Raw genomic sequence first — 13,248 nt, 5'->3', positions numbered from 1 at the left:
AAGCTAAAATATACTGCAAGAGGCCTCTGTAAGTGATCTAAAGTGAGAGTAGTTTTGTTTCGGTTGTGGATCCCACTCAACACTGAAGGAAGTAGCATTCATACTCAATTCAGTGATTTGGGACTTATTTCCTCCATTTATTTATTTTTAATAGGCAATTTTATTTTTAACTTGTAATGGCATCATGTGATGGCATTGTCCTCATCTTTCTTGTGACAGGTTAAACCAACCCTTGAAGACACACTGCTTTCTTTTTTCATGAAGCATTTCTAGATAGAACAAGCAAGAGTTTGCCATAGCACTGTAATTATACATTTCCATATTTTATTGTTTTTTATTATTTCAAAGGTCCAGATCCATTGGGTTTTTAAATTTTATGGTCTTTAAAAAGTCCCTGAAATACATTTTACATCAGTTACTTAATATGTAGTCTCACTTCTAATTTATCCTGAATGTAGAAAAATCAGATTTGTCAAAACCAAAATTCATGTGGGAATGCTTTCAGATTTACATGTTTTCCCTCTCTTCTCCCACAAAGAGAAAGAAAAGAGCATCCCCTGATGAATCAATATGACACAATTTTTTGCCAAAATCTCTCTTAGTTTTACTCAAACAAAAATAAATGTTTTTACATTTGTATGATCAGATTTGAAGCCTCAAGATTTTTTGCAGGATATGAAAACTGTTTTCCAAATGGAGATAATCAAGGAAATAGCTATAACTCTACACAAAAATTTCAAACAACCTATTTGTTGGCAGAAGAGCAAGCAACAGTCATCATAAACTCCTCTAGGACAAATTTTGTCTATTTGACAGGTAAAAAATACTGTGGACAATGGTGAAATACTAGACATTTTAACTTCAGTAATATTTTGGTCACATTCCTTCTGATAAGACAGCAAGGAAAAGGTAGTCTAGTAAAAAGGGACTGTTAGGTGGAGCACAAAACTCACTGAAAAACAGTAAGCCTAACTATCAGCTGTCCACAAATCAAACTGCAAAGTTTTAGATTGTATACTATTCAATCTTTTAATTTGCAACTTGGAAAATAGCATAAAACTACCTTAGCCCGATCTGGAGATAATATCAAGCAGGTTAAAGAATTTACTCTGGAAAGAATGGGTTGCAAGTACTCATGAGGAAAGGACTATAATTTAAGCTCTTGAACAGTTAGAGTAATGATCTGAAACAAATGGGATGAAATCCAATAATGATGCATGCAGTGTACTACACTTAATTAAGAATAATTCATTACACAAGTACAGGTGTAAAATGGGATAGATGGAAATTCTGCAGAAAAGAAGCTGGAGATAACAGCAAATCTCATACTGTTGCAGAACTAGGAGAGTTTACCAGAAAACAAATGAGGTGAGTACACAGAAAGACTGAAGGAATGGCACTGTTTTGCCAGGAGGCAGGAGAGGGAGTAACTGAAGCAGAACATAATAATTGGCAAATATGTATAAAGTTATGAGAAAAGCACAGAAGATCCACCACACACCACACTTTAGAACAGAAAGGATGGACTTCAGCAGGGGAAATTTTGGGTTAGGTTAGACAATAGGAAAATCTTTCAAATGGAAATGCGTGGGAAATACTGGCAGATATTGTCTAAAGTGGACCATGGAATCTCCTTTTTCAGAGATTTTTATAACAGTCTAGCCAAATACCTGTCCAGTGCACTACAGGTATAGGCAGTTTAGTCCCTTTCCTATCTTCTGTGCTTTACTGTGGGGTTCTCTTTCAAGTTTCACTTTTATTAACTGATCCATTAGTATGCTTTATCTCACTGATTTACTAAAACTGGTTTATACCTGCTGCAAAACATCAGAAATGTACAATTTACTTTCCACTATCCCCTCTTATTCCAGTTCCTCTAATGTTTTGAAGTCAGCCTTTATGCCTCCCATAACACACTATTCCATCCCTCACCAACTGTAGAAAAAGATGTTTTAAGAGAAGTATTTTAAAGAGAAATATTCACCAAAAAAAAATTTTTTTTTGTAACAGAGTATCTCTTTGAAGATAGATAGTAGTGTTTTTATTGAAAGAAATAACCCAAAAAAATGGCTAATTGGATCAAGAGTTCGCAGCAATCTCCGAAGCCATTGTTACCAATGATTATGAAGTCAAACATGTCACTGTTTCAGAATAGCTAACACATCCCACTGCTAACAGTGAAGATGAAATCTTTAAAGCTGTTGGCCCCTCTTCTGAAAATCAGGAAGAAACAGTAGCCAATCTTGTTCTAAATAGATACACGAAGGTACTCTTTGGCATCAGTCCCACAAAAAAAAAAGTACAAAATGGTTGGCAAGCCAAAATCAGGATCTTCTTTCTGGTAGAATAACATTGTTTAGTCCTCCCAAAAGAATGCTAAACTTAAACAACTCTTCCACCATACATACCACTTATTTTCATTATGGAAAAAATGACCATGAAAAATTAACATTAATGTTAAAAGAAAAATTTCAATAGAAAAGGAAAAAAAAGTTGTAACACAGAAGTACGATGTATGGGTATTATCTGGATAAGACAACCATCCAGAAAGAACAAAATGGTCTCATACCAAATGTTAAAACTCTTAAAGGATCAGATTTGATTTAATCTACTAAGTTGAAGAGTTATTTTATATAAAAAAGTAAAAATAGCAATAAATCTTTAAAGAAAGTACTGTATTTGTTGTGAAGATGTTCTGCTGTTTTCACAAGCAATAAAGAAGTTAAATTCTTGCTATCACTTGCAAAATCAACTGATACATGTCTAACAGATGTCTTCACACATTATAAATCTTCTGTTATATAGCCACAAGCAATTTTTTCAAATTCTGAGTTACTGAAAAACAGAGGAAAAAATGTATAGGGTTAGGCTAATATTCTATAAGACTTTCCAAATAAACCTAATACATTCACATAAAAATTTGAAACTGACGACCTTTAATGATCAAAGGTATGAAACTGCACTTTATAAGAAACTAATAAATTAGACTATGGAACTACAAAGGAAAAGGAACAACTGAGTGGTGATATGACAGCATTCCATATAAGTTGGCATGACATTGAGAATGGGAACCACACATTATTGTTACATAGCTTAGTGAAATACACAAATTTGTCGGTAAAGAAAGTATCAAATTACCATATTAAGCAGCAAGCTCAAAACAAAATATTTTACATACAATATAGATTTTAAACCTGCTTACTGCTTCAGAATGGTGTGATGCTGGAAGTTTGCACAGATTCAAAACACAATTAAACAAATTCATAGAATAAAAATCAAATATAACCTTACAGAAGTACCACCTTTATCTCAAGTAGTCTTGAATTTCAAATCAGGAAGTCTTAGAGTATGTATAAAGTATCACTATTTGTTTGCACTGTTACTCATCTCTAAGTATCGTCTATTGGAGGGAGAAAACTGAGTTAGATAGACCTTTAAACTATCACAGTATGTCCTTTTTAATGTAAATTACTGCAGTAATAACGGTTTATAATATTATATAATAACTTCCTATTCTGGGATCTGAAAATCTCTGGAGGTGGAACTAATCTATAGCTATAATAACACCTATAGTCCTGTTTCAATAGCTTATATCTGGTACTGAATAATACAAACATTTACAGAAGAAATATGTAGCAATAACCTTTTCAGTAAGTGCTGACATTAGAACCAGGACAAGGTTTAAAATGATGGTACTGAAGTATACATTACAGAGCATAAGAAAGATTAGAGGAAATATGGCTTTGAATATTTTTTTAAAAAGGCTATTATGTTTTTCCTAAAATGTACTAAGGATTAACAGAATCGTAAAGTATCTACCTTCAGCACATACAGAATGTGAGGCTACATTTATCTTAACATGGAAAACAAGAAGTCTTTAATAAAAGACTTGTAAGCAAATTACAGTTCCTACTTCAGGCAGGATGTCACAACCCTTACTCATCAAAACTGATAACTATCCTTCTAAGAAATAACCTTCTGAAATATCAGGGACAGATCAGTTTAATACCACTGACAATTCATAATAATTCTAAGCAGAGAAGTTCAAGAAGCACCACATGGGGCAATGACAGAAAAACGGATAAATGGGGGATATGTCTCATTTATTCCCATCTGTTGCAGAAGGCTTTTACCCTGTGGCATCAACATTTACCTTTCTGCTCCTAATAAAATCTTGCAATCGTATTTCACTATCTACACAGTTCTGTTTTATTTTTGCTGATTCTTATACCAAATAATCTTAAATTAACAAATTCCTTAGGTTTTTATGCATCACATAGGAATAGTGTTACCTTATACCAGTCTCCATTTTGTTGCTTTTCAACAGAAAGTTTCCATTTTTAAAGAGAACTAGTTTTAAAATCACTGATTGGTACTAAAAGCCTCTAGATTAAAATGTCACCTTCAAAACTATTTTTTTTATCATGGCATTTCATTTAGAGATCACTTTGATTTAACATGCAATAAATCACAGCAATTCATTACAGCATACCTGGCTTTTATACTGGCTTCAGAATGAATACTATAACCCCTGCATCATCTTATTTAGTCAAAAAAAAAAAGTTAAATATTGTTCTCAATGAAATTCACTGTTTGATATTTACAATGAATTAACAGAACCTTTTTCAATCTTCATACACTGAAATAAGTTTCCTCCTCACAAAATATCTGAAGTTCTTTTATTAAATCCATAGGTATACCATACTCAATCTACATACTTGGTATGCACTGCAGAAGTAGCAATTAATTACACAAATAATCAGAAAATGTATTTATTCCAATTAACATAAAAACACTGCAAAGCACCTTGTTTTAGCTGAAAGTAGAATAGCTGTCTAGGCATCTCAAAGTGTATTGCAAGTAAGGAAACAAAATCTCTTCCTAAATATTTACTCGATTATTCTGATTTAGATAATTTGGTTTTTGAGGGTCAGGATATGTATATGTACATATATACGGCTTTATATATAAGCATACATGTCTACACACATGTACATATGTATGCATATATATATGCATGTACATAGGGCTGCAAATACATGCAGCCCTAACAGTTAAGGCTTTTTTTTGAAAGATCTTTTTAACAGTTTTCCAAATATGAACACTGAATCTTTTCAATATAGGGCTCCAAGGACTATCCTTCATACTTTTATTTCCCTGAAGCTACATAATACCAGCCACTATAAAACAATAAAACAGTACAAACCAAATTTTTTTATCTACTCCAAAGTCTAAAAAGGTAAATTAAACATGGAGTTTTGCATATTTCTCAACTGCATATGAACTTGTGCTGGTTTTGGCTTGGATAGAGTTAATTTTCTTCATAGTAGCTAGTATGGGACTATGTTTTGGATTTGTGATGAAAACAGTGTTGATAATACAAGAACGTTTTCATTATTGTTGAGCAGTGCTAACACAGAGTCAAGACTTTGCTTCTCACACAGCCCCACCAGTGACTAGGCGGGGGGGCACAAGAAATTGGGAGGGCATACAGCTGGGAGAGCTGACTCCAACTGACCAAAGGGATAGTCCATACCATACAACATCATGCTCAGCATATGAAGCAGGGGGAAGAATAAGGAAGGGGGGAACATTTGCAGTTATGGTGTCTGTCTTCCCAAATGACCGTTACATGTGATAGAACCCTGCTTTCCTGGACATGGCTTACAGTGAGGTGAATAAAATGCAACAAAACCAAAACTTTCCTTCTTGAGAGATGCTACTATGCTTAACATAGTCAGACAAACCTACATTGGCACTGGATTAGCACTTCTCTTTCCTCTTAAGCAGAATTTCCATTTAAGCAGATTTTCCAGTAAAATGAAGATGTATCAACTCTGGAGAGAGCTCTTACATCTCAGACTTAGGTTGATTGTTCAGATGTTGTTCAATTTACTGGTTGTCATATTCTCTAATAATTTTATATTAAATGTAGAATTATCTACTCTTTTCAAGATCTTCCTAGGATACATTCAAAGAAAATCCTCTATTTCCCAAAACATAGTTTATCTTTTTCACTATGGCGAGAATCATAATTAATAAGGAAGAGTCATACAGCTTCTCAAGTGGCAATTTAATTCACTAATTTGCAAAAATTTCTTCTGTTTAGGAAGTATAGGTTTTGAATTATGGCATTCCAATACTCTCGCAACTTTTTAAGGGTTTTTCCTGGCTCTTATTTTTTCATACTATTAGTAGTCAGTCTTTCAGAGAGAAATATTAAAAAGAAACGTGAAGATAAGGAATGGTAGTAGGTAAAATGAAAATTTATTACACACAAATAATTCATGCTTCCTCTCCTATCATTACTATTGCCCATATAATGCCTTAAGTGGGCACTGAATCTTGTATTTCATTTATAATTAAGGTCTCAGCAGAACAGGCAAAATTGCACTTTGCACTTTTACAGCATTTGGTCTCAAGTTTCAACATTGCTCTCCACTTTATGGTCAATAAGACATATTACAAGCCTGCCTTCCCAAAACATATGCCAAGCTGCTTTTAAAACATATTTATTTTTTAGTAGTAGTAAGGGCAGAAAATGTGGAGATAGTAAACCCCTTGCTAATGTTCTCTCTAAGTTATTGAGATCTTAATTCTTGCAAGAGAAGAATCTGATGAATAACATCGTTATCGTCAACTTTAGATGGAAGTAATAAAGATGTGTATTTAAAACCTTTCTGCACTGCAGTAGCTTAGGCTTGGCTCCCTGTCACATTTCATTTTAAGTAGCTTAGGTATCAAAAGAAAGACTGAGAAATGTGCCCTGGATTTATTTATTAGGAATGGAGCACCCAACAGACTATTTTGAGCTGAAAGCAGTTCCATGGTCAAGACATAGGACTAGTCAGGGCTAATTCTTTACTCAAAGCAGAGTGGATGATAATATGCAGACGCATAAATGTTAAGCAAAAAGTGGTAATTGCTTTCTGATCTGGACTGTAGCAAGAACAAAAGAACTAATCCTTCCCTTAAAACTAGTGATATTAAGCAAATAATAACAAAATCTCATACAAAATTGATATTTACAACATTCAATTCGGTTGCATGAACATTTACTATACTTTGACTGACATTTTTCCTTATGACACTTTTAACCCTTCCTCTGAAAAAGCCTGTTAAAATGCTTAATTTAATGCTAACATGATTTAAAATGTCACAATATCTAAGTATAAATTTTATGATTAACCTTAACATCATAAAATTTAAAGGACCAATGGTATATCAGAATATTAAATCTGCTGAGATATCTAAGTTCTTCTCCAGTGTATGATCTTAAAAAAACAATTCCGTCTAATGACTCCTGAGGTACATTACTGGTGACCAGCCATCACCTGGACTTTGTGCCACTGACCACAATCCTTTGACCCTGGCAGTTCAGACTAATTTCAGGCCACCTCACTGTCCTTTTATCTAGCATGTACATCATCAGTTTGTTTAAGAGAATGTTACAGGAGGCTGTTGAAAGCCTTGGCAAAGTTAAGATAACATCCACTGCTGTCTACCTCTCCACTGAACTAGTCATGTCATTGTTGAAGGCAATCAGGTTGGTCAAGCATGGTTTCCCCTTGGTAAATTCATACTCCCAAACCATTTCTTGTCCTTCATATGTTTGGAAATGGTTTCCAAGATTGTTTACTCCATCACCATCCCAAGAAACAAGATGAGGCTGACTGGCCTATAGCTCCCCAGATCCTCCTTCTTCCAGATAGGAATGATATTTGCTATCTTCCAAACATCTTCCAAACTTCCCCCTGATTGTCCTGACCTTTCCAAGATTACTGAGTATGGCATCGCAATGACATTGGCCAGCTCCCTCAGCACTTGTTGTTGCATCCCATCGGGTACCATGGACTTGTGTTTGTCCAATTTGTTTAAGTGCTCCCTAATCTAACCCTCATCCACCAAGGCTAAATTTCCTTGCTCCAGACCTTCCCACTCACCTTGAGGGCCTAGGATTGCTCAGTGCCAGTCTTACCAGTAAAGACCAAGGCGAAGGCACCGAGCAGCTCAGTCTTTTCTGTGTCCTTTGTTATTAGATCCTCTGCCCCATTTAGCAGAAAGAATAGCACAGTAGCATACACCAAATCATTTTGAGGCAGTAAAAGCAAAAAAGTAAAAGGAAAGTGAAGGCTAAAACAGAGGGTTCAAATTGATATTGAGGCAGGTCATCTGTGGAACAGAACAGTATAAGATCACACAGTTAACTTTTATAATGCAGAGGTATAAGATTAAGATTATGAAATTCATAATTTGTCCACAATTTGTCTTTTTTTTTTATTATTGTAACCTTAGCAATGCTCATTTATCTAGTTTTGTGAGAGAAATTGAAATAGAAGCAAAATAAAAGGGCATGCTCATGTGCATACACCAAGCTATTTCTGGTGTCCTCTAGCAAACAGAATACAGAAGTCATGACTGAAAAAGCTATATACAGGTTGATATAGCAAGGCACTACCTATAACTTCACACGCACAGAAAGCATATATAATCCCTGCCTTCTCATTCCAATCTTGCATTTCTCTGAAAGCAGAAAAGTATAATTAAGTGAAATTATAAGAGAGACTGTAATGCAGGTAAATGTCCCCTCACAGTAATCATAAAATTCTTCTTCACCTGTGATCCAGAGCCAAATCTGCAACCAGGTCTGCACAAATGAATACATTAACCTACTGAGTTATCTGTCCTATTAGCATGATTTAATAGAAGGTATTATTATTTTTTGAAAACCGCAATATTGTAAGTAAATTGTTCTTTTTGGGTGCAAATAATGGGGAGCCTTTAGAACTAAGTAATTGTTAAAAACCTATTTTACAATTGCTGATAACTATATGACAACTCAAAAAAACAAACTCATTTTAATATTCTAATTTATTACATACTCTTAGGCAACTAAGACAACACTTTCAATTAATTGGCTCCTTAAAATGCATCATCAGTAGATATTACACTTGGACCGAGACATTTGCATTTTTTCACCCAGTAGCGTCCATCGGATCTGCGCTTTATGGTTCAGAATCACTCCACTCATCTTCAGACATTATAACTCAAGTAAAAGTTAAATGTTAAGTAAGATGCATTTTGATGTTCATATTCTCCCCACCACGTTCCCACAGACCAGAACAAGGTTAGCCATGCTTCAACATCTAGGTATTACTAGAGTCTACAATAAAGAGAACAGACAGTGGGGCTGGCCAGGTAGCTAGCCATTGTCTCTGCAAGTTGTCATCTATACACACAGGACTCAGATAACACCCAGCAAATCAGAGTGCTTGCAACTGTAAGACAGCTCCACTAAAGCAGGCACTAGACACAGATAATAAGAAAATAATATATTGCAAATACAGCTACTTACTGTAGGGTACGTTACTTTAGCTAGCGAAGCTCCCCGAGTTAATCATAAGATCAGACTAGAAATCTGTTTCTATTGGATGCTGGGGGTATAGACTGACCTTTCAATCTTCTCAGCAGAATTATTCAACATATTTGACAATATCTAGTATAATTTGCTTCTATAAGATAAAATGAGAAAAGCAATGGGATATTCAAAGCATATGCAAGGTAGATAATATGCCCAAATAAGACTTATGGATGATGATAGGCAAATAGATTATTCATAATTCAGACAGGTCAGAAATCACTCAAGGCAAAAATTACACTAAACAATCTTTTCCATATGTGGCTTATGAGCCATTCTTCTGGAGTTCTTCCCTGATCATCATCAAGACTGCCCTTTCTCAGTGTTAACTACCCATCCAAAATTAAAGCTGAAAGAGACAATGAAGGTACGGTCAAGAAGCAAAAAGGAGAAATCATACAAGGAAATAGAAGTAATAATTACTACTTGTTGAACAGTTGATCAAGTTCAAATACCAGAACTGCCTAGGTCAGTCTTAAACGGAACAGATCATTATGTCTAACCTTACTCAAGCAATCATGAGGCATCAAACTGACATTGCAAGTTGAGCAAGATTTATAATCTGGAAGCTTATTCTCCATTACCTTCCCAATACAAAAATCATTCTAAAAATTCTGAAAAGCTAGTTCTTCAGCATACCACTATAAGCACAAATACTGACAACTGCATGTAACTATAAACAGGAAAATGAAGAGAAAGTCACTACTGTTGGCACTTCCTTCCTGAGATCATTAACGGAAAGAAGAAAGTGAGAAGGTTCACCACACTTCACCCTTTATGCCCAGTTAGAAACTACAAGAACACACAGAACACAGAAGGTATTTCATGAACAGTGCTAGTCAAAAGACGTTGATCTTGGAACACAGAAACATAAGGAAAAGAAATACATATGGATAGGCAATAATTTCTCCTCCAGAAAATACTTTCAGTGGCAAGTTGTCACAACATCTCTATGAATAACAATTTAAAAGTCTACAAAAGGAGTACTAGCAGGAAGAGTATAGTGAAAGAATTATCTCACCTTTTTGACAATCTTTCCACACGGTTTTTCGGTTCTTCTCATAATGTTTATTTAACCAGGTGAGGATGGTTCGTTCATGTGGAGAATATATATTACTGGATAAAGGTTCTGATCTTATTCTTGGCATGTTCTGCATGCTTTCCAAACTGAACAGATCAGTGAGATTATGTGAAGAAACACGTGGAAGAACAAACACCTGAAATTAGAAAAAGTGTTTTTAAGCACGAACTGTAAAAACAATAATTTCAAGTTGAATTATTAAAAAAACACTTCAAACTCAAAAGGTTTTCCAATTTAGAAAAGGTTTAAGAGATTACACATTAGCATAAATGTATAACACACAAGAGAACAGATTTGCTGAGGTTTTAGGGGATTCCTTTGCTTCCTTAAACAAAATCCAAACTGAAGCTTCCAAATGGTCTTGGAAGTCTGGAAGAGGTCCCAGTCAACTGGAAGCTGGCAAATGTTGTCCCAGTTTTCAAGAAGGGTAAGAAGGAAGACCCTGGTAATAACAGGCCTGTCAGTCTCACTGTAGTTCCAGGTAACGTTACTGAAAAGGTTATTCTGGGACTTACTGAAAAACACTTGAGAGACAATGCAGCCATTGGTCATAGACAGCCGGGGTTCATGAGGGCAAAGTCCTGCTTAACCAACTTAATTTCCTTTTATGACAAGGTCACCCATCTAGTTGACCAAGAGAAGCCAGTAGATGTGGTGGTTTTGGCTCCCCAGGGAAGTGGTCACAGCACCAAGCCTGTCAGAGTTCAAGAAGCATCTGTACAACACTCTTAGTCATACGGTTTAGTTTTAGGTAGTCCTAAAAGGAACAGAGAGTTAGACTCAGTGATCCTTATGGCTCCCTTCCAAATTCAGATATTCTATGATTCTATGATTCTAAATATTTTTTGTTTCCAACTTTTTTCCAGGTTTTCATGAACTGGATGAAATCACTGGACCCACCTGGATTTCAAGAATTACTACGTATATTCTAGCCAAAGCACTAATTACTAAACCGCTATACTGATCGCCAGTGCAATTTATAGACAAATTTGAAATGGTATCTTTCATGATCCAGTTGCTCATTTAGGTCCAAATTATACTGACTGTTTCTCCTCAAAAAATAAACTTTATAATGCCTACAATTAAATTCTTGGTACTCAGAGGTCCTTGATTAAGTCTTGCATGAACGTACATTTTAAAAAAAAATATAAACATATGTATAGAAAATAATAAAGATGTTAAAAGTACAAATTCTGCACAATTACCTTTGATTTTTTTCCCTATCTTAAACAATAGCATAGAAAAAGGTATTTGAAGGAACACCACAGAACTTGATTGTCAGGATGTTGATGAAGTCAACAGCTATGGTTCCATCCTCCCTCATCGAAGAAGTCTCAGGCTTGACCACCTTGACCAGTGACTAAGACTATCAAGGACCATGGCCATAAATGTTAACTACACGGCATCAGCTCCATAGTGCCATATATTGACAGATAATTTAGGATGAGTTTGCTAAAGACTAATTGTTTGGAGAAGGAAAAAAGAAGAAAAAAACAGCCTAACAATTAATCATTGACAATGTCCATTGACAATGAATGCCAATCAGCAAAATGTAATTTTGAAGTGTGAACTGGGCCGAGTTTCTCAGTCCCTTAAGCATCCCCAGTGATGTGTAATCCCCTGATACATATATATGTAAAGAAAAAGCTTTCATTTCATCTAATCAGAATGAAAACAGCTTGCACTCCTTTTAAAATTGTTTCTCTTCATATTAGTTTCCAATACCAGATTTTAACAGGTACATTAGGAAAGCATCAGTTTCATAAGGCAAGGTGTTAAAACTTTTTAATCCCTCCATTTGCTGCAGATAGAGAGGAACACTCATAGATAGTATGATGCAGCTATAGCCATGTGGCTTCACAGTTTCCACATTTACATCTGGATTTTTTTTTTTCCAGGTGACATGAAGGACTGTCATCCATTGCTTTCAAGTTTTTTCTGGAAAAAAAATTTTGTAATACACTAATATACAAAACCTAGTTAAATATTAATGTACATGAGACACAAATTATAGCATCCATATTTAATTACAATTAAAAAAAAACCTGAGTCACTTTGAAATTCCTTTTTATACCCCAAAGCATTTTAGTTCAGTTTCATCTAGTTCCATGCAGAGATGGCTGAGCTAACTTAATTTAAATATTTGGATTTCTCTCCATGGCACTTTATTGATTTGCATAGAATTATCTTAAGAGAAAAAGAAGTCTCAAACTTTTGTATCAGCAACCTGAAATACAAATCTGAACAGCAAAAAGATGCAAGCAAATATCTACTACTTCATGCTTTCTCAAAAGGCAGTGTCTTTGCAAATTAATTTATTGCAATGTTCCTCCATCAGTATAACCTAATGCTCTATCAAAAGGATCAAAATAGGAAAGAGTAATGGCAACTATATTTAGACGAAAATATGAAACATTATTTACTCCTAAAATATTATTTTACTGTCTCTTAACAAGTTCAATCCATACTAATCCAAGATGCCCACGTATCTACTCCTATTGAGACCCTGTTGAGGGACCAGGACACTACCATACAGTGGCTTTTTAGAGCATACTGTATTTATATAAAAAAATCAGCTATAAGTTTAGGAAATGTTATTACTTATAACTATAAAAAGCATCCTTATTACTACATGCTCATTAAATTTAAACATAAAATGTCTTTGCTGAAAATCTGGCCTGACCCAAGGGCTAAATTACCACTTCTGCTGTCAATGTCCATGTCTTTCCATTAGTCTAGACTTCCAAGA

The 13,248-nt window shown here is 34.8% G+C and overlaps 1 protein-coding gene across 1 annotated transcript in view; it reads right to left on the bottom strand.

Annotated features, from left to right (window-relative positions):
- Positions 1–13,248, bottom strand: part of CFAP47 (cilia and flagella associated protein 47) — a gene marked incomplete at its 5' end in the record, with an annotated part of 409,359 nt that overhangs the window by 271,594 nt on the left and 124,517 nt on the right. The window contains one exon of the mRNA XM_082014136.1: positions 10,440–10,635. Coding sequence (XP_081870262.1) covers positions 10,440–10,635 — 196 coding nt within the window. The remainder of the gene's footprint in view (positions 1–10,439; positions 10,636–13,248) is intronic.

This window comes from Phaethon aethereus (assembly GCF_964289735.1).
Source record: "Phaethon aethereus genome assembly, chromosome: 1".
In the NCBI taxonomy this organism is placed as follows: domain Eukaryota; kingdom Metazoa; phylum Chordata; class Aves; order Phaethontiformes; family Phaethontidae; genus Phaethon; species Phaethon aethereus.
Note: the sequence above shows the minus strand (reverse complement) of the source record. Positions and strands in the feature narration are given on the sequence as shown.